Source organism: Prinia subflava, chromosome 13, assembly GCF_021018805.1.
Source record: "Prinia subflava isolate CZ2003 ecotype Zambia chromosome 13, Cam_Psub_1.2, whole genome shotgun sequence".
NCBI classification, from domain to species: domain Eukaryota; kingdom Metazoa; phylum Chordata; class Aves; order Passeriformes; family Cisticolidae; genus Prinia; species Prinia subflava.
In genome coordinates this window covers 10,730,702-10,757,920 of record NC_086259.1, presented here as the reverse complement: position 1 = coordinate 10,757,920, position 27,219 = coordinate 10,730,702, and the positions used below count along the sequence as shown (strand labels likewise).

Here is a 27,219-nt window from a genome sequence, read left to right as displayed (position 1 = left end):
GCTATCCACTGGTTTGCTCTGATGTTCCTGTAGATATTGTCACTGGATGTATCCTCAGAAGAATTCTATTCAACACCTCTGTCTTTAAGTACAAAGCTGTAGGCTGTAGCAGCTTTAGGAAACATAAGTATCCTTTTTTCTGCTGCACAGTATCTGTGTGTGAAATTCTCTAAAGGGGTTTAAGTATTTACCCTGAACACTATCAGACAGTTTCTAAAATTTTCCTTATCCTGTTGCAGAAACACTTCAAAGAGAATCATAAACACAGTCTTTTGTGCTTTCAGCACACATGTTGTTTTGGAAGCTTAAGTCTGAATTCCCCCAGAATTGTAAATAATTTTTTTCCTCAAAGATGTGCAATGCAACTTTATTTTTTTTCTTTTTACAGTTTCATTGTGATTCTACTACAGACAATGCTAAATCCTTTCTCTCATTTCTGACAGCTAAAATATTGGGGTCAAAGAAATTATTGCCAGAAAAAGAAAAAAAATAAAAATAATAATAATTTTTAAAAAGTAAGTCTTCATGATCGGGTTTTGTTGTTGTTTAAGCTATAAGATACATTTTCAGAAACATCTGACTTCCAGTGTACATAAAATATAATCTGCCAAAAATACATTTATTTAAAGGCTCTGGCCTAAACAGATAAGGAGAACCCCAAAAGACAATAAATATGGGTAAAATTTGGGTCTTTGGGCTGCCATGTTGTACGTACATTTCACAGCTCATTAGGCAAATCCAATCACCCATCACCACATGGCCCTCCAATAAAGTGTGACACTGCAATATCAGAGCACAACGGGAAAACCAGAGGAGAAATTAAAATAATACCTCAGAGTTCATGAAATTTTGGCTGACAAGGTCAAACCAATTCAAGTGTCAGTTAAGTTGCTATGCAATTTCTGAAAGAAGCTAAACAACCAACCAGCTTGTTTGTGATCCCATTATCTATTTTTTTAAAAATAATTGGTTAGTTGTTTAAAGTGCCAAAGTCTACAAAAGCTAGGAGAATTCCTTGTAAAAGCATGTTTTTTCTTAGAGCTTTTCATGGTTATCTGGGAACTGAAATGCTCTTGATTTAAATACATATTTAAACCCTTGCTTTAATTTGGGGGGAAAAAAATGGCTCTGGGCTGAGATTTTGTAGCTCAAGTTTCAGCGTAGACTCAATTCTAACTGTCAGGCTGTAAGCCCCTGACAATAGTGGCTTAGAGCTGAAACTATGACATACTGCATATAGAGCAATAGGAGCAAATAACAGACCTCAAAAGGGAAAGGAAAATAAATTCACAATAAAATAGCCTTGCTCTCTGGCTTCAATTCAGTTATGTAAACTGATAAAAAGCCTGTTATTGAAAATAACAGTAATAATGAGCCTAAAGATAGTTTTTAAGAAGTTTTACAAATCAAGACGAAAGCTGTGCAGGAAGATACCAGTCTGCACAAAATGCCACTTTGATCATTCCACTCACACCGCGTGTGCACGCTTCTGCTTTTGCACTACTACAAAATTAAAAGGTGTGCTGTATTTCATTAGCATCAGCTCTGCTGCAAGACACCAAAAAAAAATGAAACAAATGGTGTAACTACTACCTGTGTTTCAGTTATGCCATTAAGAAATTACTTCCTCAAGATCTATGTTTCATTCCTTTAAGTAGTCCTTCACTGCAGGCAAACAGTTGTGCTGTTAAATGTAACTCCACGTCACTCATACTTTTCTCTGCATTTCAGTTCCACACTTACTTTTGTCTTGCCAAATTCCTGCATAAATAGGTGGGATTAAATGGAGCCTAGCCTACCTAACATAATTATATATGTTGTGATTTTATACTGCAATGAAATTGATACATTTTAATAATGCCAGTCTTGGCTCTTTCCCACTAAAGTCAATAAAGGTTATTAAGGCCAACTGCCATATAAATACATTGCTACATTGCTAAATGGACTGTCAAAGCAGGAAATACAATTCACACCATATAGCACTGTAAGGGCCTTTTTTTTTTTTAAGAACCACTAGATATGTTTAAAAAAGCCTTCAAAAATTCAACAGGCAAATGTAGCCGTATAGGCTTACTTTTCATTCTACAAACAAAAATAATTTCATTGATTTACATTTTACTTTTCTCATGTGAATCAACCTAAAACAAAGTAACAAAAAAAAAGACTGTTGGACTTCCGCAGTTCTTACAGATTTGGTGTGCTGGTTATGGATTTTCTTAGCTAAAATAAATGTCAGATTGCAAGGTTTGCATGATACCAGACCCTGAGAGACAAATTGTCTCTCCACTGAATCTCAGAACAGCTACAGCAAGACTTGCTCACATCACATGAGATTTCAGCTTTTCAGACTTCTCTTTACCCAGAAAGCAAAGCCTGTACGGGCTTTTTTCAAATGGTAACTCTCCCTTTGAATTCTGCAAGCATTTATCCTGATGTTGCAGGCGATAACGTGTTAATCTTGGATGACTTTTAAAAAAAAACCCCTCCAACATATGAATAGCCTTCATATTTTCAAGGGAGGGGGAGAAAAAAAGGAAGATTGCTTAAACTGCTTTGGATTTAATGGCTCATAAATTCATGAGGTAATATTGTGGGAAATGTGATGTTTTATCAGAATGTCATTCAAATGAAAGGTTTAACATTTACATCACAAGAGTGAGCGCTAAGTAAAACTATCCTTAGGGAAAGAAATGCCAGGAATAAATATTATGATAAAATTGTGTGCTTGCTATAATGTACAAAAATATTAAATAAAGCCCACAGGTTTGAAGACACTGGGCTAAACTTCCTGCAATCTCATACTCTGCCGTGACAGAAATTTAATTACCATTAACAGAACCCAAGATAATTTTTGAAACTTTCTTTTCTTCTTTATAGCTGCTTTATTAAACAAGGGGAAAACCTAAAAAAACCACACAGAAGGCCCCCGAGACTGACTTTTGTATCACTCTAAACACATACATTAAAAAATCCAAGTCAACAGTTGTTCAGCGCACACAAAAAGGAAAAATAGATTGCTTAAATATTTTATTTTAAGAAATAATTCCTTTTAAGCAGCAAAATTCTTCCAAAACAAGACCAACTCTAAGACGCTTTTACTTTCAGCATTTTACATTACTCTCTCTCTTTTTGTTTTTGTTTGTTTGTTTAGGGGCTTGTGGTTTGTTTTGGGTTTTTTTTTGGTTTTTTTTTGTTTTTTTGAGGAGAGGTGCTTTTTGTTTGTTTGTATTATTAAGAATCATCCAGCTAAAATTATAAATTTGGAGGGGATAAACCCCTCACTGACTGCAGACTACTGGGTACCTCCAAAAACACCCTTTCGGTTCCACTTAGCCGCGGAAGCCGAGCACGCACCAAAACACTGCGCTTTTTTTTTTTTTTTTTCTTTTCTTTTTTTTTAATGTTAAATTGCTGTTGAATTTGTTAACCCGCGATTGATTTCCCGAGTTCTGGAATGTCAGAGATGCCGGGGATAACCGCGGGTGTCAACTCCGCATCGCCAAGCGCGGCTCAACATTGCCCCCCGCCGGCGCCGGCCAAAACGCGCCTTCCGTCCCCAAAAAACAGCCCGAATCCACCCAGAGACTCAGCAAAACAGACATTCCCAATTAACATTCTCTTCTGTCTCCTCCAATAGCTGAAATTAATTGTGATTAATATGTTATAAGTCATAAAACATTAAAGCGATTCTTAAAATATAAATTGGAAGCAGCTTCTGTCCTGGCGCGGGCTTGGGTTGGCTGATAAATATCATCCCGAGGCCTGTTGAAAGGAGATACACTGACGCCACCGTGCTCCTAATTAGAGCCACATGGCAATGTCACACCAACTGCACAAAAACTAACCCTGGAGAGCTCCAGAGTTTGCTGGTTTTCCGTGTTTTCAACACACAGTGGATATAAAATATCAAACATTCTTGTCTCTGCCTCATCTAAGCCTGTGTTCCAAGAGAGTAAGTTGTCATTTGAAAGAAAAACAAACCAAAAGATTTTAGTTTTTAAATTATAAGGGTCATTCAAGAGTGTGAGCACATAAGAACACAAAAACGAGGGGGGAAAAACCCCAAACACATAAGCAAGTTATATTTTCTCTCCTTCTGTAGGAAAATTGAATGTTCACTGATTCCTTGTGGCAACTAATTCCAGAACTGAAATGTCCACTTTTCCAGGCGTGTTTTCCAAGCCTGAAGCCAGCCCCTGCTGGGGAAGCTCACAGTGTGCTTGAGCAGCTGAGTCACAACATTTCCTGTGAGTCTCCAGGGCACATTCTTATTGCCCACATCTCCAGAGCCTCCAACACACCCTGACAAATCCTACTCAGCACCCTCGGCTACAGCACAAACCTTCCAGGGCAGTACAGGCAAACTGAGGCCAGTGTGTGCTGTGGCCAGCAGAAATGACAGAGAGGCAGCTCCTGCTGCAGACGGATGGAGAGGAGAACAGAGGGTTTGCCAGCACAGCCCCCTGTGAGTGCAAACCCAGGAACAGGCACGCTGCAAACTGCTCTGAGTTACACAGCACAGCCTCTCACCTGAGGCTCCACATGGACAGCAACAGCAGAACAGTGTTTGGCACTGAATCCCTTCTCAAGGAAAGCACAACGTACTTTGAAGTAATAATTATTACATTTATTCTTGATATAATCCCCTCTTGCAGGTACTGGCTGTGGTCTAAGTGTGCAGGTGGACCACAGACAGTTGTACTTCCAGTTCACCATTTTTTTTTCTCAACTTTCCTCAGACACACTGTTGTCACACACTTTCCTCATGCACCACTGTTGTCATTAGCAGAGTTGTCTGTCTGGGTGTTGTACAAAAAAGTTGACAACACACAGCATTTGTGTGGTATAATATATGGCTGTCATCTTGTGAGGCTCTAAAAGGCTCATATGAGGTTTTTATGAGGCTTTCAAACTTTAAAAACAAGCTAAGTCAAGAACTAACTAAAATCCTGGGGTTTTGGATCTGATTTTGCTCACATTTTTCTGGCTACTGGGGGATAAAAGAAAGAGGAGACAGTGAAAGGCTGACATTGATTCTGCTTCTCATATGTTCTGAATAAAGTCTAAAACCCATTACTACAGTACAATTAAAAACATAATTGTGAGTGCTCTCAGAATTAGGCCCTAGAGGCTTTAGAGTTTAAAACCAGTACTTACCATAATCTCCAGTTTTCTCCAAAATTCTTCCAATTTAGCCATAGGCTTAAGCCACCAATCAGTGCACTTCAAATACCTCTTGCCTTGGAACCAAAACTGCCTAAGCCACTCAAATTCTACCTGCAAGATAAAAACATATGGCACCATAAACACCCACAGTGCTCATCTGGGGCAGGAATGGGGTAATGCAAGAATCCAGCCATACCTGGACAGTCCCACAGAAAAGGAGACAGTTACCAAAGTAGGTCATTCCTAAACACACCCTCACATCCAGCTGTTTATTTCTATTCCACATCCATCTGTGACCCTCTTCAAACCCAAAGAGATGCAAAATTCAACTCTTTTTTTTTCCCCTCTTTTTTTCACATGGTGTACATGTACAACAAACACTAAAAAATTCCAGTCAAATATGCACCAACTCTGTTTATTGTGATTTACGCTGTGGGTTTCAAATTGTTTCAGTCATAGAAGACTGAAGAAAACCCTTGCAGTAATAAAATTGCTAGAATGCAGCCCAGTTGCTGTGGAATGAGAAGGTGGCACACAAGGAATCACAGCCTCTCATCCTTCACCAGACAGCCCAGTTACCAGAGATGCTGCTTTTCTTTAAGAGCAATCCATAGTTCTGGTCTTTAGAATTCCATATTTATCTTTGTTGTGGTAGTTACGTTTCACACTGAGTTCAAAGCTGCTTTAATCATTATTTGTACCACAAAGAAGATTTGTTTATCCCCACTCAACTCTGAAGATGCAAACAAAGACAACCTACCAAGGTGAAAGAATAAAGAAAACTGCCCAAAGCTGTCACCTGACGCTCCCTTTCCTGCAAGAAAAAACTGAACAGCTACAGAAATCTGAAAGTGGTCCACTTAACATTAACTAAAGTTTGGTCAATACATTAAAGATTACAATAAAAATACTTAAATTTTCAGTGTGTAAAAATAATATTAAAGCAAATTTATTAGTAAAATATAACATGATTAGTTGGCAGACAGAGATACAGAGATCTTAAAATATTTTTTAAAAATCCTGACTGCTAGACAGTGACTTTTTAGCACAGAAGTTTGATGACATCCTTCCTAAAAAAAAAAAAAAAAAAAAAAAAAAAAAAGCCAAAGGAAACTTTGCTTCCTCTGTAATATTAATGAGGTATGAAGGACCCAGTCATAGTCTGGAAAAAAAAAATTCAGTATATGCAGTTTTGGGAAAGCTGAGCATATCCTTATTCAATTAGAATTTTAAGAACTTTTTTTTCTCTCTTCACTTCTTTTTGAGTTTTTTGGCTTCTATGACGTGATGTCTAGCAAACAGGTTCCATAAAATTAATCATGAGGCCATTAATCAATGAAAAAAAAATTTTTATTAAAATCAATGTTAAAATATGACTCATCATAGATCTATTTCAGTCAATCTGATTTTTACCTAGTCATATTGATTTGTTGCAATAATCTGTGTAATTTCACTCTAATTGCTCTGGCATATTGGCCAAAATTTAAATGTATCTTGATACCATACAAAATATATATAATTTGATACAAAAGAGTCGATTTTTAGGTCTAAGACAAAGCCTAGCAATCAGCTAATTCATTTTCTGCAGAATTAGCTGGTCTCATCAGAGGTCAGTGTGTACCTAATTGCAACAAGAGGCTGTTTAATGATGTGGACTGCCATCTCACAGCTATCAAACTCTGCATTCATCTCACAGCATCTCTGTTTAGCTCTAACCTGGGTTAATAAATTGGGGTTGGGGAGAAAAACAATGTTTCACTCTCCAAGGTGGCCACCAAACTGCTTGACAAGTCTCTGCTCTGAACGATGACCTCTGAACAGATAATTGTTGATTCTGAGAAAGAAAATTATCTTGATGAGGCAAGGGTGACATGATTTCCCTTCTGTAATAACTTTTTTCTGTAGCAGGAACTCACTCCTCTTGGCCTGTCTACTTCCATGCACAGGAGAAGCTGTATCAGTAAAAAAATCTTAACACTAAATACTGGAGAGATACAAAAAGCTCATTTCTAGCCCTACTGGAATGGAAGTTAGAGAACATTCATCTTCTGTGACAAAACTCTCAGGTTAACAGCTCCTGCTAAGGATTTTGTCAGAGGGTTTTAATTTGGAGGCTCCCATACATGAGAACTAACTTTAGTTATCATTAGAAATTATTTTACATGACTGAAGAGGACACAGCTTAAACATATTTACATATAAAAATATATATAGGCTGAGTGTCTGAGGAATAATTTTCATCTTCTAATTGATTTTCACTTATGACTTACATCTGTGCAAGTAAGCTCAGAATCAGGCCTCATATGTCTAATCTTAACAAATTTTCAAGTTGTCCTTTAAGCAATGATTAAAGGCCAGTTTTAGGTTATTGTCAATACTGGGTAGTAAAAGGCCAACAGCAGCATTTGACATTTTGTGAGGCAATGCTCCTCAGTCAATTATTTAAAAGTCCTGGTTATTAAATGCCACACATGTAGGTGATCTATATTTTCTCTCTGCCATACTAGTGAGCCACCAACCATGCTGTCAGCTCCCTGTAATGTGCTAAAACATATTAACTTTCCTTTGGCTGCCTGCACCTCTCCCTTCTCACCCGTGACCTCAGTGTCTCACACCACACCCTTCAGCTCAGCTAGCCCAGGCTTTCCACCTGCCCGTGCATTCTCCAAGCTCAGTTTATCTACTGCTGCCATAAAAACACATCTGCTGGAGGCAAAAGTGACTGTACCTCACAAGCAACAGGGCAACCAATTCAGTCTCTAGTTTTAATCATGGTAATCAGGATCTGATTATCACAGCAGAGCAAACACCCTGATGTTAACAAAGCCCTACCTTTCAAACCTAGGTATTTAGTTTGAAACCTGCCATATTTTCAATCCCATGACACTAAGAAGACCTCCTTTGGTGTTTTATTACAGTGAGAACAACTGAATATTAGTTTGATGTTGGCAAATACAGAAGCACTGAAAGTACCTCACTCCAACATGAAGTATTAGCAGATTTTGGATTAGTCAGAGCAAGAAAAAATTTCTTTGAAATGTGAAGAACAGGCTGGTGAATATCTTTCCTGCAGATTTATTTTTATATGTATGAGCATTTACATGATCTGTCCAGCAGTATTTAGTTCCTTTAATAAGAATTTAGTTGCCAGTGGTTTTCCCCAGGTGCCCTGTAGCTCTGTTTGAGATGCAGCCAGCAGCTGCTTAAGTTTAGGAAAGCCAAGCAGGAGGAAAGCAAGAGGTTCCCACTCAGAGAACTGTGCAAGATCATTTCTTTTGGGACAAACTATTCCTGACCAAACAACAATCTGATTGTGAGTGTGTGTGAGCTGCTGTACCCCACAGCTGCCAGATAACTGCATCTGCTCACCTCCCTACAGCCCTGCCACTGAAGTGTTTGTTCAGACTGCAAGGCCAAAAGCTACACAGACAAACTGCACGTGAACACCCTTAATTAAGGTTATCTTTACTTAAAACTACAAAGCACACACTGGGAGCGAAGTGACACACATCTAACACACAGCACATACCCTGCAATTACTCAGCTATTCCTTTGAAGGCTGTTGTAGGGAGAGAGACCACGACAACACAGCTAGGTTTAAAGAAATATTAAACTTCCACCTGGCTGCCCACTAGAGATGCTAAAATCCTCCTCTGGTTAGCATCTCTGCTTTTTCAACAGGAATGCCTCTGTCAAGACATCCAAGACAGGGCCCTGACAAATGAACTCTGGGAAATCTAACATCAAGTAAGGACACCCCCCAGATACTCTTTTAGAGATTTCTCTGCTCACCACAAAACTGGAAAAAAATGAAGTCTCCACCTATGCTTCAGATCCTCAGTTCAAACACACTTTATCAGCACAGCAAGTCAATTTTCCTGCCCGGGAGTACAAAAGTGAAGGCACAGAATCATTCCTCATTCTTTCAGACCTGCTCTTAGGGCTTTTCCCTCGAGCAGACACAGATAATTCATCCAGGCCTCATTTGGCAGAGCAGTTAATTTCAGTACAGACTGTGAATCTGCTAAACTAGTATATTTTAGCTTGGTACTGTGATGGTTCTGTTCTGGTTAATGTTCTCTGATGATTGCTTTGGAGGTAGCAGCAAGGGGGTAAAAAGAATGGACCCGTAGCATTTCAGGAAGATAAAGAACCAAGAAGAATGGCTGCATCTAGTTCTAAGAGTTAAAACTGAAGAAATTGAGTTATGACAATATTTAAAGATAAAATACAACAATATCATCACCTCTAGATATCTCATTTCAAGCTCATGATCCCTGGTTCAGAGGAAGAGGGAAGAAAAAACCACAAGGAGCTTTACAAATAGCACAGAAAGCTGTATACCAGAAACACACAGGAAAAATTGGAGTACTGGGTGGCAGTTCTCCATTAATCTTATGGAGATTTGGATTTTAGTGCTATTTTGATTTTGCATTAAAAATGGCTAACAAACTAAGAGAGTGAAATGAAAGGTTCATTTTCATCAGTAAGCAGTTTGATTCTTTAAGGAAACAAAACAGCTTCTTGTCTTGCCTGATAAAGTCTGAGCCTAAAACCTGTATTAGTGCCTGAAAAGACAAAAATTTATCATACAGGAAAGTGGGAAGCTTTTATATGCAAGAAGTTACATTAGCTTCACAGGTCTTTACATTTTCAGCTCAGTGATGTTTGAGAAAGAAATGGGCATTTACCACAGAGATAAGCCTCTGGAAATTGTGTCTTCTTGTGCAGCAATAAATGAAATTTAAGTAGCACTCTAATAGCAAGTGAAGATTTGACCTTGGGATAAAAAATTAGGAAAAGAAAAGAATAGTAAAATAGGTGGATGGGTAGTCTCTTTCCAAATTAAATACAGATCCAGTGTGTCTACTAAGTGCACAACATGTACAAGTTAAACAAGGACTGCTGTTACAGTGTATCCCATATGTGTAACAGGAAACATCCCTGTATGTCACATTGCAAAATTATTCAGGTGACTGCAAACACCAGGGGCTACTCTCTCACCTGATGTAAACAGCACATGGCTTTGATGTTAAAGGACCCGTGCAAATTTACACCAGCTGTGCCTGTGGCCCTTGCTGTGCAAACCACATATGCGTGTAGTTTTATGGACTGAGCCTGATTAATGTTTTGTAAACCCCTGCATGCATCAGACTTCTTTAAATTGCCCTAGGAGCTGTTTTGGTAAAAGTCAAGGGCGCAAATCTTTTGCCAACACTATGCTCCATTTTACCAACTGTACACACAATACAGATGAAAATGTGTTCTAGGAAGTTTTAGTAGCACTACACAGTATTATATTCCTCAGCAGACAGCAATTTAAACATTTTACACCAACTCTAATTTGAGTGCAAATGACCTATGTAGAGCTTGTAATTTATCTTAGTAGAAACACAGCACAGCTCCAAGCAAGAAAGCACTGCCAGCTTCAGTGAAATACTGTCAAAGTGCATTAATACATTTGCATCTTTTGCAGCACTAAATGACCTGCTTAAATATGTTCCTCACAATTATTTCCACTGTATTTTGTTCAGAACATACTTTAGAGCCCATGCTCACAATTTTGCCACCCATGGCATTATGCAAAAACCTGGTTCAACAAAAATGAGGGAAAAGTAACTGAAAAAATTTACTTGCACCTTCCCCTCTAATCCTCTAACCCCTTCTCTCTCTTCCTTTCTCTTAAAGAAGTGCTGGAGTAGTCTGTTTGACCACCACACTGTCAGCTCTGGTGTATTGTTTTGTGAAACTTCTCTTACTTTACCAGCAGAGGGATCTTAAGAAGGACAAATGAAAACTTCCACTATAATCCCAGTTAGTGTACCCCTAAAAGCCACACTGCCAACTCGTACACAATAGGAATGCCTTGTACAAAAATGCGTTGTAAGCAGCTGAACACACTTAATTGCCATTAACTCCATGAGGAGACTGCACAGACCTGGCTGAAGTATTTTCAGTGCAGATCATCTCACCTCATTATGTATTTCTTCTACTTGCTTCACCACTGCAGCTTCCAGTGATTTCAAAGACAAAGCCATTGAATCAGAATCAGTCTGTAAATTCTGGAGTGCCAGTTCACATTGTCCAAGTATGTATTCCAACGTTCCTCTTGAAGACTATAAAGATACAATAAAATATATAAAATAAATACATAGCCACTTCAGCAAATTTGTATTTCTCAACTATATCTCATCAGCAATCCATGAGGTGTGGTGCAGCACATTCTCAATTCACATCTGGTAAATCCACCTGGGAGTTAAGGCCAGCTACCAATACAGAACCAAGTGTACTTCAATCAAAAATAAACACTAGCTGCTGTTAATGAAAAGAGCTGGACTCAAAAGCACAACATGACCCACAATTCTGGTAGGACACCCCAGTGCTGCATACATGGCACCAGGATATTGGCTTTATGAGGGACCAAACAGTGAGAAGTTTTTGGTACTTACATCTGCCACCCTGTGAGTTGAGCTGAACCGAGGTGACAAACCAGCCAGGACACAGTGCTGATGTGTCATATTGAGATCATCTAGGGACAGATCAGAAAACCTTAAATACAGGGAAAAAATACACTTAATAAAAGTTAATCTGGTTAACACTACTTTTCTTGCTTTAATGCTTAGAGTTCATTCACATAGCTCCAATGTTTTGTAGAGCACAATAACTATTCACTGTCCTAGAGTCAGAAATATTTCTACTTACACTAGTTTCCTCCAGTTTAGAAGTGGCATTTTCCCACCTCTTACAGGGAAAGTTCAACTAAACAAATTAATTCCTCCAAAGCTGAGAAGACTAGCGAGTCTAGACTAACTGAGGAGATTAAACAGACTACTTAGAAGTTACAATCTCTTTCCCCAAAATCACTAAAAAATACTGAAAGTTCTTGAAAAAATGCTACAAAACAAAAGAAGAACTTACGAAAAAACTACAGACACATATGAGGGTAAATTGCACAGAACCCAATCTTGCAAGGGCCACAGAACATTATCATCTTTTGACATCAAAATATTTAAATACCACAACCACTTTGAAGAAGAACCGTGTCAGAAAACAAACCTAAACACTTCCACTACCCCTTTCAGTGCCCATTCTTTGTGGTTTGTAGGCATCAAACACAGAAGTAGACTTACTACATTTTGATTTGTACCTTTATTCAAACCCTTGGCAAATCTTTCATTGATTTAGAAGAGATTCATAGAGCTCCACCTTGGAATTGCTTCCAACTATCTCTAATCCTTTATCAGTCTCAGAAAGAAGCCTGTAATTTTAATTTAAGAGTTTACAATTAATCTAAAACTCTAATTGTACAAAAATAGTTGAAGTGTCATTGATTGCATGCCTCACAGCATATTTAAAAATGCATTTGAGGTCTTAAAAGATTGTGAGAAAGATTTGCTTTCTTTTTCTCCTAAATACATATTAAGTGAAAAGAAAAATCACTCTTTGCAAACTGGCTGCTGTCCATCTGGCATTAAAAGCTTTTATTCAGATAGAGAACACTACACCCAAAACACTATTTTGGTTTTAGAGCCAAACCAAAGCTGTTTCATTCCTTGGTCACCCTTGTTGGAAGTAGCATAGTGCTCTTGTGGGGTTCAGTGAAAAACAACTCTGAAGGAGTCAGCCTCACTTTTACATGACTCAGCACTGACCCGTGAGGTCTGCAAAACCAAAACACAGAGTCTTCAGTATAGAATGCAGGCTGCTGTTCTCTGTGTGGAACCCTCCTAGCAGTGAAACTTCTCAGTGATTTTCCTGTTATTTACAGATAGCAGATACAGTTTGGAATCTGGATGTTGCATATTCAATTTTTAATTGTGGAGGCAAGTTCACAAGGTAAATCTGTCTCTCCCTGCACTGTACTGATATCTGGGGATTTTTGTCTCTTGTTTTCTCAAAACCCCTCCAGCACAGAACCTCAGCACAATCCTCTCCTCTCCTTCAAACTACTGCCAGTTCCTCCCTTTTCTCTCTGATCCTGTTCTCAGTCCCTGCCCTGCTCTGTCCACTCTGGGCTCTCTTCTGACAGCTGAATTACCTGGGCTCCACCAGCAGTACTGAATGCCCTGTGCTTGCACAGCCCTTGTCACAAAAACAGACTAATGGATATGTCTGTGAACAAACACTAAAATAACAGACATACATTTAATTCTCATTCTGCTATTGAACTAATTATCAGTGAGCTGAGGAGCCAAAGCACTTCAGGGGGAACAATGACTCTGCACCCATGTCACTGCAGACTATTGCAAAATCACAAATCAAAGGGAGAAAGATAAGAAACTCTTAGCCAATCCTTAAAGGAGTGGGAACTAAAGCCCTGAACTCATTACTTGGAGGTAAAGTATTTCCCAGGAAAACACAAGCCATAACAAAAAATAGCTCCCAGAATTACCGACAGGGACTTACATAGTCTTTTCTATCTCCTCCAAAGCGTTCCTACTGAACTTCCTATTGGAACTGTCAGTTCCTACTGACAGTTGTGTTTTATCTAATTCAAGAGGCAAATAAAAGGTACAGTGGTCTTCTTTAAGCAACTGGCAAAATCTTTGATATTCTAACCACCACAAATATCTACAAACAAAAGTGAAATTGACTTTTGCCATTAATTTTCCTAACTACCATTTAAAAACAAGAAAACCATACACAAATAAACCAGAATGATTTAAAAGTCTAAAAACTAAAAAAATAACGAATTTTAAAAAATATGTTGGTAATGACAAATACACTTCTGGAGTTCTAAGTCTTAATAGTAGGGAATGTATCATTTGGATTAAATGTGGACTATGAAAAAAAAAAGGGGGGTGAAAAGCTCCAACACATTCAAGATGCTAGAGAGCAAAGAGGTTTCAAGACAGTTTGTGAAAATAAAAGCAGATTAAATATCTAGAAATAGTTTAATGAGTCACTATATACATGTGGAAGTGTTTCCATTAAATACTTATCTTTAACCACAATCCAACCTCTGCAATGTGTGCAACCTACTTCTGGTTGGTTATGAAAATAATTTTTTGATGCTTCTCAAACTATAATTTGCTGGGGGTGGGGAGTAGTATAAGATTCAAAGTTCATCTTCATGCTGTTTTAAAACCCTAAACTTCAAGAAAGAGCTTGATCTATGGAAAACAGCTGCAGAAAAGTAAATCTGCCTTTGAAAGAGTCCAGAATGTATTTTTGTTAAGTACGTTTTGAAGTCATGGTAGGAAAATTAGTGAAAATTGTAAATCTGCTTGCAAATCTGGTCATGTCTAACTCAAAGATTAGGGGAAAAATTCCAATTTAATAGTAGGACCATGACAAGCCTAGTTAAGCATGCTCTAGGACAGAGCAGATGGGGCCCTCTGCTCACCTGCATGCGTTTTGGATTTATTGCACGCACCCAACACACTTCATATTAGACACCCCTTGACTGTGTACTTGAGACAGCAGGGTTCAGCGTGCACTTCCTCTGCAGACCAATATATTACTCTAAATTGAGCTAAAGTGTTTCCGTTTCATGACTGATATAAAGTTCAGATTTGAATTTTCAGGCAGCAGACTTGCAGCCCTTCACCAGACTTTTTTCTTCATATTAAGAAAAGCATTAAAATTATTTTTAAATTTTAAGTCTGTCTTACTGAAAGTAATGTTGAGTTTTTGTTGGTTTTGCTTAAAAAAAATGAATTTATATTATTGTAATAGCTTAAAAGAAGAATGAATGTGATCACCTTATGTTTAGTATTAACATACATCTAAATTATGGCTCATGATTTCATCTGAAGAGGGCTGCTGAAAAGGAAGATGTAAATTTAAATTATAAGACATTTTACTAAATTACTTCCCAGAATAACAAAAAAACATTTATAAAGCCAATGAAGAGAGGAACAGAAATAATATTAAAAGTCTACTAGAAATGCTAAAAAGAAAAAACTGGAGGTTTTTTTATTACTTTGTATACCCATTGATCTTGATTTACAAGTTACTGTAATTGCACGTTACTATAAGAAATCTCCAGTTACCACACTTTCTTATACAGATCTGTGTGTAGCACAGGAAATACTAATGGTATTACAGGTACAGGGATTGATAGGACCCGAATTTAAACTACAAGCAACATATTGAATGTGATGTTTCAGCATTTTCAACATTCATAAAAAGCAGTAAGACCACACCATTCCAACACCTGGAAGAACAGAGCTGCAGAGTGGCTGAGTGCTGTGCTGGGGTGGATGAGTCAGTGGTGGTCACAACCAATCCCCCCAGCCCTATCAGTGCCTGCACATGAACCACCACCAGCTGCAGGGCTCTGCCACGGCCCATTTTCTAATGTCTTGCATCCTGCCACTGCTTTTAACATAATGCCAGTAAGAGGACTCTGATTACTGAAATTCTGGAATACAGAATGTACAAAAGCCAATTACTTTTTTATCTTTTTTTTTTTTTTTTAATTATTGCCAAGGTTCTTTTTTTACACAGTTTTCTCATATGTTGTCTTTTAGATGGCATCCTCAAGATGCCCGCTCTTAAAAATTAGTGCAAAAGATCTGAACAGTAAAAAATGTAGTAAAACTGTGCAAGTTTCCTTATACTGTCTTTCACCCTAAGTCAAAATGATAAAGGCAGTTCTGCTACACAAAGAAACCTAATAAAAGGGCCATTTTGAGAATACCCTCTAAGATTATTTAGAAGAGTAAGTTTTTTTCCAAGTAATTGAAAAGAAATACAAAGACCATGGAAATGCAGAGGAGATTAAAAAAACACCTGGCCTACAGAGCTCAAATCTGTAGCTCTTCAAAAGTATTAATAAGAAAGTGATTTACACATCATCTTCAAAAGAATGTTTAATATATCCTTTGTTTCCATCTAAACATGCTCATGATGTTACTCATTAAATAAACTAACTTTCTGATCTACCCTTCATATAGAATCTCTGAAAATACTTTAGTTACTATATAAATTCCACTAGGGAATAAAAAACACCCTTATGATCTGGTAACTCAATCAACTACAATCTAGAGTATTTTGCAATAAAAATACTAAAGTTAGTCCCCTTCTTTTATTAAATACCTTCTGAATCTGTTGGCCAGCATTGCTGTATATGCTCAAAGTTTCCAGCCATGAAGGATTAGATAAGAAGTTCACTTGATGCCCTAACTGCTATTGCACAAAAATAGATTATAATAACTTGTCTAGGAATGTTTAGCTGCCACTTAAACTTCATTTTCACTATCTCTCCTTCCCTTTAGGCTTCTACTTTAAACCTTTACAAAAAAGGGAGGCACATGCAGACCACTATGCCAAAGGATCTCACATCTTAGCTCCTGATCTTTCCATCTGACCACACTTCAGAGCAGTTAGTCCAGCACTTTTACACTTCCCTGATGACAGTGCAGAAATTTCATGAGATAACTATGAACAAGGAATGGTGCATGGTTTTTACGATGGCTAATAAAGGTATTGTTTTTAGTATAAAAACTGTGAAAGGTAAAGTTCAAAAGACTGCTCTGCCCATAAACCTGGGAGTGTGACAAGTCATCCTAGGGCCAGTCCATGGAATATGCCTCCCATGTCACAGTCACATAAGCAGGGAGCTCTGCAAGGGCTCTCAGTCTTCAAAGATGATGTCTGTCAAGCCAAGATACTAAACAGGCCAACACGATGATGTCAGAAGCCTTGTTCTTGTTTTTGTGTGATTTATAACGAAATTTATTTTTAAAAAAAATTATAACCAAGAGAAACAGAAGCCAAAAGAGAAAGCAACAGATTTTGTGCCAACAAACCTTAGCAACAGTTCTCGCTTCGTTTCTTTCAATGGATAAACCTCAGCACATGAGCTCAGCTGCTCAAGCAAATTAACTCAATTTAATTTTCTTTTTTTAATCCTCTACGCTTGAGACATTGAGACTCATTCTTGGAGTCAGACAGCTGTGTTCATTATGATCTTAGCATAATCCCACTGCTAGAAAACAGCATGTTTGAATATAGACATAGTAGCAGAAGGAGAGAAGTGTCATGTGTGAAACTGGTGATTAATAAAATATCCACAGATTGGCACAATGATTGAAACCTCAAGGAGCAGGGTACCAGAAAACTTTAGGCCATTTATTCACATCTTACATAATACAGGTGTCACTTGATAAGCCAAGCTGAAGAACAGAAACTTATTTGTTGAACATAAGAGATGCTTAGAAAAATTGCATTAAGAATACAAAGAGAATCTAGAAATACAAGGATAGGACAGATACAGCATAACTTCTGGCAAGATCTGGGAAATTCTAGTTATGGCCTGAAACCTAACTTGGACTAGTAATTCTGACTGCACAACAGACAGAAAAGGTGAAAGACTATTTCTTTCTTAGCTGTAAAGTGAATGAAACTTTAAGAAAAAAAAGTTCCCCAAAATACTCAGGAAGTAGGCAGAGTAGGAGGAATTTGCTATATACTCCAGACAGATTTCATGTTTTTCTAAGTAAGAAAAGTCCTAACTGTAAGGAAGGTATGGTAACTTATTTTAACATAGGATAATTTTCTCCATTTTCAACAAAAGGTTCATCTTCTTAGTCCTTGAAAATTACCAAGCATCAAGTAGATGTCTCCCTGGTGAAGTGGCACTGCCAATCCAGGTGTCTCTATGTCCCAGGCCACCTTCAAGCCTACGTGCCACACAGCTGGATCTCTTCCCTTCAGCTCTTGTTCATGGCTTTTGTGTATGGCTGAATCTTGAGAAAGAGACCACAAAAATGAGGGAACAGGTAAGAATCATCAACACAAAATCTGCTTTAAACTCAAAGATATCCCATATTGGTACAATCTTAATGGGCTTAAAGATTTCATAGTCTCTATTGACTACAATCATCATCTCCAAATTCAAAAGTATGCAACAGATAAAAGAAAAAAAAAACCCATATGAGGTCAGGAATTTTTTTGCAGCCAACTTTACCAAGATGAAAACTTTAAGTTAGCTACCAAGCGAAGGCTAATCAAGTCAAGGCTTGTAATGGGCTCAAGGTTTTCTGAAATTCTTAAGCGTGTGTAAGGGGAGTTTCAGTTAAGCATCATTAATTTTTTTCATTACTAAAACTACAAGCATGGAAGAAAAAAATCAAGAAATGCAGCAACACTGATATAACAATAGATAACTTCTGAAAGAATTTCAAGTCATAAACTGCCAAAGCATTTTAGGAACAATTTATTTTTGTTTCTGTACCCACAATTTCACCAAACCATAAACTGAGGAAAAGTAAGATGAAATAATGGTTACAAAACATAGACTAGACCAACAAAGCAAATCTTGGAACCATCTCTGTCATTCTTTTCTCAAAATTGCTAGTCAAACATGCTAGATAACATGTGCAAGAGCCAATGAAGCTTCAATACATTTGTCACAACACTTTTCTTATCATTATGCAACATGAACGTGTTGAGCTCGGGGAAAAAATAATCCACTGCATAGAAATAGTATTTAGAGCTTAATCCCTCAGAACTATTTTCATAAGCTTACTTCACTGCAGTATAAATTGAAAGATACAGTCAGCATTTATAACAAGGTATTTGGGAGCTATGGTGTAACAGTTTTACAGCTAAGTAACAGTGCATTTTGACAGAGGAGGGATGAAGTTTTAATAAGCAGTTGGCACAGAACAGCAGTGAAGACTTAGAAATTAACTATGCACCATGTCCAATTCTTGCTTACAACTTAGTTATTGTGTGCATTTCACTGTCCACTTGAAATGTGCTTTCGTGTAATAATTTTTAAAACCTTTGTCGTCATTTAATTCTCCAAGAAAAAGAGGAAGATGTATAGCTCTTATTACAAGAGGCACACACAAAGTATGACTACAAACTCACAGTTTTAAAATATTCATGTCATTTATCTCACATGGATACCACAGGTTAGCTGGGGGCAGCCTTTAGAAAATTAAGACAATTTATTAACTATTATGTCAATGAAATGTTGTCTAAATTGAGGAAGCAGAGAGACAAAGCCTATTAAAGAGCCAATCTAAATGTTATTAAGTGAAAATTCTTAGAGTCCCCAAGTTCCCTCCCTTCACTGCTGCAGTTCTCCTCCAAGTGACGCTGTGGCTCAGGAGCAGCTCTAGGCCCTTCCATCAAGGAGCACACAAATGAGAAAACAAGAACTAGCAAACACTCAGAAAAATCAATACTAAACTCTTCAAGGGGCTTTCATATTTTCTACCCTGTTCAGATAAATCGTAACTTAATTTAAGAAAAATGTTTTCTGAAAACTGCAAATAGGATGGCTTTCAAGGCGTTTTTAATGCAATACATCATGGATATTATAAAAAGAAGTAACCTTTCTGGGTTAACTCGCTCTGTTGTGCTGCCTTCCCATTCACTTTGGCAGCAGCACTGTTCACAATATGGCACCAATAAAATATAGAACTACAATCAGAGACAGCAATTTCAATCAAAGTTTCCTGGGGTCTCCTCATAAATCCAGCACCTTTGGAATGTGCTCGTTAAAATGACTTATTTTTTGCAGTTTGATAAATTTTTTATTGCTTAAGTACTCGGTTCAAATACAGCTCACAGTCTCCTTTTCTCTATATTCTCAATTATTGCACCTTATAATTATCAGCAGCAATTGAAACTGATTGCTCCTACCATGTTATTTTGGTAACAAATGGAAGCAAGCTGCTACTTGCTTTTAAATGCAAGCTACCCTGAAACTGAGAGCAAGGGAAAAATACAGACACCTTAACATTTGTGGCATATCCCCAAGTAGCACAGACAAACTTTTACATAAAAAGATGTTGTTATTAAATTCTCTACAACACCTCAAAAATGACTGGATGATGTATATTTATTGATATCACTACAGTTGCCATTTAAGTGAAAACATTTGGATGCATCTAAATGATAAGTATTTGAGAATAAATCATATGAATAAATCATGGATCACATACCCATCACCTTAAGAACACGAACTTATTTTGTAGTAAGCCATACAGAAATGGTCAAATGTAAAAGTACTTAATGGAAGTATAACAAAACTATGAGCAGATTTGAATTCTGGTCAGCAGAGGTTTACAGACTTGGGCCTGGAAGAAACCTTTATGCTGGAATCCCAAATAAAATGGAGCAATGAAGTAAAAAGCTTACCACAACGTAACAATACCTCATCAAACCTGTAATTATGGCAGAACCATGAAAGAGAGAATGTAGCTGCAGAAAATTGGCCACAGCATTATGCTTTCAACTAGACAGCTCCAATTTCAGAGATGTTCCAGCATTTAGATCTGATCTTATCAGGTTTGGGTCAGGGTTAGGTTCAGAACAATATGAAACTTGTTTTCCTGGAACTACTTTGGTTATTGTTCCAGAGCACAGAAAAGAAAGCAGCTTTGAAAGGTTTATTTGCTATTCAGCTCCAAAATCTTCCAGAGTTTGAGACTTTTTTAATGCTCTGAAACTTAAATGGTCTCTATTCAAGTCAAGCTGCAATGCCAAATTATATCCTAAATGTAACCTTACACACCATTTCTAAAGACAACAGAATCACTGCCAACACACTGCAAAGAACTAGGACTGTAAGCATTTACTTCAACATCAAATCCATCTGACCACTGTAACATTATTTTTTACAGATTGATTGATTTTTTCCAGAATTTGAAAAGATTTGGGCACATGTTCCTCAATTAAACAAATACATAAATTATCACTGTCTTTCAACAGCAATTTATATATGTTATATGCAAGAAGTGAAAGAAGCAGAGCATGCTTTGCTTCTCAGCAGCTGATGGGAAAGAAGTATCTACCCAAAGTTATTTCCTCTACCTCATTACTGAAAAGCCACAGTCTAAGAGGTTAAATTCTATTAACATTTATATTTTTCTTGCAACTTTTTGCCAACAATTTTCTTATCAACTCATGTTTGAAATGCTGTATCCAAATATATGGGGAACAAAAGCACTAAAAAAAGAACAAACAATAATCTGTCATCATTTCTGAAGGAGAGGCTGTATTTGATCAGTGAGAACACATTTAAAAGAAACCCCACAACCCACAACAATCTATTTAAGTGATGATTTCTTTTTAGACAAAAGGGATTCTAATCTATTATTGTGGAAGTTAGTGGATCACTAAAAATTTGTGACTCTCAGAACATAAATCAAACTGGTAAGACCCTACAAGTTAGAGCTGTGACCATTTCATGCACTTATTCATTTTTTTAAAAGTAATATAAGATTTTCTACATACCACTTCTGTTATTTCTGTTGTATTATTGACATTAGAAACCATTCCAATCCTGCAAAAAAACATCTACTCCATGACTTTTATCTGTTAAGTAGTACATAAAGAGGGTTATTGTAAACTACAAAGTTAGACTGACTTGAATGCTGAACAACTTTTGTAGTTTCACGATTTTTTTAATATGGTGGGGAAATATACATCTGTAGTGCATCTCAGTTATTTTTATTCCCAATTAAAGGAAACAACCATCATTAAGCTACATGCCGGGATGTTGCTTCTAACTTCACAGAGTAAAAACATACAAACAGCATTTTACAAAAGAAACAGGCACAAAAGGTCCTTGAAGATTAGTCATCACTGCAACTAGCAGTAAGTTTGTGACACCTTTTAACATTACCTTGTCAGCAGACAGAGCCAGTTGTGCAGAAGTTCAAAAGTTAAACAGCAAGTAGGCCTTAGGGCAAGAAAGCAAACTAAATATGGTAAAGAATCTAGAGAAAACTACTTATCTAATCTCATTGTCCGTGGGAAATCCTGGTAAGAGGAAGATGGACACACTTCAAGTGTTTGCATTTTTTTCTCTCTCCTGCAAGTTCATAACTGAAACTTAAATCTTACGATTTTTTGGTTTTGTGAAGTCTATTTCAAAGAACATCTTTAGATTTAGAACCAACTAGTGCTCTGCTAAGTAATAAAACTTCCTACAAAACTTACATTGACCTGATGGAAGGCTAGTCAATAGGAACTTTCATGGATAAAATCCAATTTTTGAAAATGCCCTTATTCTAGTGGATTGCAATCCACTTTTATAACTGCAGCAGGAAATAAATATGGGTTATTAGCTTACTCTATTAAAATCCTGAACAATTTTTTTACCTTCATGCTCTCAGATGATAGGATACTTGTAAGCTAATGTGTTATTAAAAATGCTGAATTGGTCAAAATTTGAAATTCCTTTTCATTGATAAATTCTAAAAAGTAAATTGATTTCAAATACTGTTAGTGGCAGTATAATTGAACACACATTCTGTAACCCATTCAGTTCTGCACATGCACTTTTATGCAGCATACACACTAAAAGGAAACCTCTCAGACTTTTATGACTCCCCAAATGATTCTCATCATTTGACAACCTACTCTTAACCTTAAGCAATGTAAGGAAAAGCATCAAGCAAAATGTTTACCTTATTTTGTTTTTAGGAATGTGCTTCATTTGAAGTTGCTTTGAAAGAGTTTTACACTAGAAACAAGAAAATAAACACTGATACCAATTAAAATATCAGCTTGTTCCAATATCTTTATGTTGATGTCTAAATATCTTTTCTGGCATTGAAAACTGCTTCTACTCCAATTAATACTGATCAAAGTTTCAAACATGAAATTTTCATTACAGCATCAAACAATGAACAAATGAACATGAAAACAAGTTGTTTCAATTACAGTAGTATCTGTTTTAATGCCATTTAATCCAGTAAGTAGGTACAAAGCAAATACTGATATAAAGATGTAAATGAAAGTAAAAAGAAAACCAAATAACCTGAGCTGTGCATCTCTAAACAGCCTGCCAGAGCTGCCATAGCTCAGTAAGGCTGCCTGACTCCAAGGGCTCCTGCTGCTCCAGCTCTGGCAGCCTGGGCATTCTGCACTTGCAGCAGGGCACAGCAGCAGCAGCAGCCTTGCAGCTCTGGCAGCCTGGGCATTCTGCACTTGCAGCAGGGCACAGCAGCAGCAGCCTTGCAGCTCTGGCAGCCCGGGGATTCTGCACTTGCAGCAGGGCACAGCAGCAGCCTTGCAGCTCTGGCAGCCCGGGGATTCTGCACTTGCAGCAGGGCACAGCAGCAGCCTTGCAGCTCTGGCAGCCTGGGCATTCTGCACTTGCAGCAGAGCACAGCAGCAGCAGCCTTGCAGCTCTGGCAGCCTGAGCCTGCAGCACCTCAGAGACCAGCCAGGGTCTGAGGAACTGAGCTGGCAAAACAAACATGCAGGACCTGGAAGAAAAGAGAGTCAAGCTGGTTCCAACAAAAATCAACATGCTTGATTTGTGTTTGCATTTCCCACAGAATCAGTGTTTTCTCCCAGAAAATTACTAATACAGCTCATCTACATCTTCTAAGGAAAAATAGCTCCAACAAAAAAATTCTGACCACATCAACTCTTTTTATTATCTATTCTGTAATGATTCTGTGACAGTCTTTTTACACTACACTGTGAATTGAATGTTAATTCAATACTAAATTAATTGAGTAAGTACTACTAAAAGATGTCAGCATAAAAACTAAACAAATGTGTGAAAAATAAGAAGAGAAGTCCCAACATGATTCTACAAAGATATTACAATATTCTTCAAAAAGATGTTGAGATCCTAATGTTTCCCAACTATGGAGACCTAATAATATAGGAAATATTTAAAGTCTTGGTGAACTGCAGAAACCAAAAAAACCACTGACATTATATAGAACTTGAAAGAATAATGAGCTTTATTAATAATAAACATTGATGAACTTATAACCACCAGCACTTGAATGCTGTAAACAGAAAACCAGAAGAGCAAAAAGACAACCTACTTCTCTAAAATAAAATCCTCTTGGATGCAGTGGGTGCACAACTTTAACACAAACAGATATTTACTGACTCTTCAGTTACAAAACCATATTCCTAAGCTATAAACAGGATCTATTTCCTCCAATTTGTGAATAAGCAGGACATTGCTTTGGGGATATATCAATGCCAGCCACACCCTGAACACAGATGAATTTCACAGAAAAATTTCATGTAGTGACTTTAATGGGGTTTTTATTATGATGGAACAATTGATTTATTAACTAGAAAGATCCTGCTTTCTTTGTTTTCGTGTCTATTTCCAAACTTTTCAAAAAACAAAAAATACAAACTTTAAAGTGTATTTATGAAAAAACTATTGCATTTGGCAAAAACATTAATTGTACACAGATATCAAAATAAATTTTAACTTAAATATATAAAATACTTCTTTCTACCCACATCAATCAAATCTTCTACAGAATTTGCAGTGGTTTTAAAACGCCACAATTTTTACTTATTTAACTTGCTGAATAAAAGAAATAAAGTCAACTGATGAGTTAAGGATAAACATAGCAGCTTTCATTTTTGTTAATTTATAGCTCTCTGAACTTAAAGTTACTCACTTTTTTCCCTCTCCATAAGTGAACTTTATGTTAAAGTGAAAAGTTTTAAGCATACAACAATAAATCCTCATACACTGTATTATTACTTCAAGTTCATGTTTAGGTTTCTTTAAGTTAAAATCCTACTGAAAAAATATTTCTCTACAATACTAATGGAAAAAAACCCAGCACATCTACTTGACACCATTGACAAATAGGACAGAAAGAAGTTCATGAAGAAAATGACACTTTTACCAGTCAGGAAATCTCTTCTCCTCAATTTGCTAAGCCAGTTAATGTTTTATATCCAGGAAAACATAAATAATATGATTTCAGTGGTACATTAAGTAACAAAGTGACACACGGTTTCAAAACTAATAACAAAACCAATAAGAGAATGCTTGTGGGAGTATAAACTATTATTTTTATATTACAGTCTTTAGCCAAAACCTACAGAAGTCAACAGAAATACTTCCCCTGTTCTAAAGCAAACATCACAGGATTTTTGGAAGAAGAAAAAAATCCATTGTGAATTATGAAACATAACAACTTTTGTAAATTCAAATCTAAATTCTAATCTTATGTTTGCAAAACTAAGAGTCATTAAAAAAATATCCAGGCCTTTGTTCAAGCATTGTTAGGAAAAACAAACAAACAAACAAAAATCCTCATGTCTGCTCTTCAATAAAGATAAAAATGGGATAGGTACTTTAAACTAAAAATGAAATATTTAATGATGGTTCAGCTGCACTTTTACCACCACCCCTAAAATACTGTATGCAGTTGGTTTTAAAATAAGCAAGAGTCTGCAAAGCCTGTCAGACAGCAGTTGTTTAAATGCTGTGTCCACCTTTCCCAGCTAGAGAAATGTTGGCAAGCCCTCCATAAAACACATATTAACACTACAGCATGCCTAGACAAAATGCACGTATTTCTAAGTAAATACAGTAATACTTCTATCCAAAACCAACTGAAAATGATCTTTCTAAAGAAAGAAGAGTAGTAAAATCAGCATAGAGCAAAGCAAGTCTGTGTATGATAAATAACACTATGAAAATGGTGATCCCAACCTTAGTGAAACATTTTACAGGACAGAAAACGTACATGCATTAACCTAAGAAAGGCATTTGACAGATTTTGGGCTCCTGGCTCTTAGTCAGGGAATTAATGATACCAATTTTTAAATCTAGTTAGAGAACAACTGCAAACCAGCTGCAGTAAACACAGGTATTTTGTAGAGGTTTTAGTGGAAATAAAGATAAGGCTTAAATACAAAAGGTACCACAGTGGGTTCAGAAGCACGTGACAAGTCTAGGCCAGCATGCAGGTGTGCTGAAGTACATACACACAGGAGAGTTCAGGGATTTGGGGGATTTTTGGGACTGCTCCAGTCCCATCACTCACCCTCACAGCTGTAATTGTACACAGCCACCGTTGACCTTTCCACCAGGTTCTCGTCATGGTGCCAGCTCACTGCCATGCTCCCCATCCCAAAGTAAGGTTCTTGTTTCAAGTACAGCATTTGCAGTGGATCCATATAATTCAGTAATGTCAAGTTATAAGATGTTCTGCTCTTCAGACTTCTGTCATCCTCTGGTACACAAACACTGCTTTGATCTTTTGAAACAGACCCTTGCTCTGTAAGAGAAGTAGCTAAACTTTGCTCCCTATCCATTGCAGTCGTATCTTTAATTTCTTTGGTCTCAAACAAATCTTGTCCTCGTATTGCCTTGACTGCTTCAATATGCAAGTAGTCATTAAGTCTCATTAATGCTTTACAAGCATCATGTATTTGAGGACTGCAATATTTTACATCATAGCCTTCTGTAGGCCAAGGAACTGTAAATAATCTTGTGTTCAAGTACTTATAAGTGCATCCTGGGTTTCCAATTAATATACGAGACACTGGAGTAAGAAAGTCTTTTCCTTTGATCCTTACAAGATCTTGAAAGAAACAGTTGTGTTCTCGCAAGGTCAGAAAGCTTTCTTGTACCATCTGATGGAGCTCTTCGGGTACTGTGTCAGATTTCCTGAAAATCAGCTTGGAATACTTGGTCTTCCACTAAAGGAGGAAAAAATCCAAACAACAAAAAGAGGAAAATAATTATTCTTTTTACAGGAGTCAAGATATTTCAAGACAAGGCAAAGCTGTCAAGTTAACAAGAATGAGTCTAGAATGTGGTGAAGATACAGATGCCAGCACTTGCTACTTTATTTTCATATTTCACTATATTGCACAAACTGTGGATAGGTACCAGTGGCTTTAACCAGGGCAAATCTCCACATAAATAAATACAAAGACTCTAGAACAATTAAATAGATCATACAGCTCATCTGATGAATCTGTAGATAATGCCATCTTTCAGTATATAAACAATAGAATATCAAGCAGTAAGAAAGTGATCCCTCTTTCTGCAATCATTGCAAAGACCCTTCTGTTTCATTCTGATGTACAGATGATACATGATACACTGTACATGATAAACATGATACACTACATGATAAACTCAAATAGTTTTACATAACAATACTTTTCAGGGAAAAAGTAAAAAAATCAAAATGTACATTTTAAAAAATGTGCTGCTAGCATTCTGGTGCTTTCTATTTTTACATTCCTCAGTGCCTGACAATTATCTCTCATTTTATGTAAAAGCTCTCTTTTGATAACAGAAAATGTCCGAAGTTGTTTTCCTCCCCAGTTCCCTACCTGTAGTGT

The 27,219-nt window shown here is 37.0% G+C and overlaps 1 protein-coding gene across 1 annotated transcript in view; it reads right to left on the bottom strand.

Annotated features, from left to right (window-relative positions):
• FTO (FTO alpha-ketoglutarate dependent dioxygenase) overlaps positions 1 to 27,219 on the bottom strand; it is a 219,907-nt gene that overhangs the window by 151,154 nt on the left and 41,534 nt on the right. The window contains exons 3-7 of the mRNA XM_063411035.1: positions 25,908 to 26,565; positions 17,718 to 17,861; positions 11,616 to 11,695; positions 11,139 to 11,282; positions 5,158 to 5,277 (exon numbers count right to left, since the gene is read on the bottom strand). Coding sequence (XP_063267105.1) covers positions 5,158 to 5,277; positions 11,139 to 11,282; positions 11,616 to 11,695; positions 17,718 to 17,861; positions 25,908 to 26,565 — 1,146 coding nt within the window. The remainder of the gene's footprint in view (positions 1 to 5,157; positions 5,278 to 11,138; positions 11,283 to 11,615; positions 11,696 to 17,717; positions 17,862 to 25,907; positions 26,566 to 27,219) is intronic.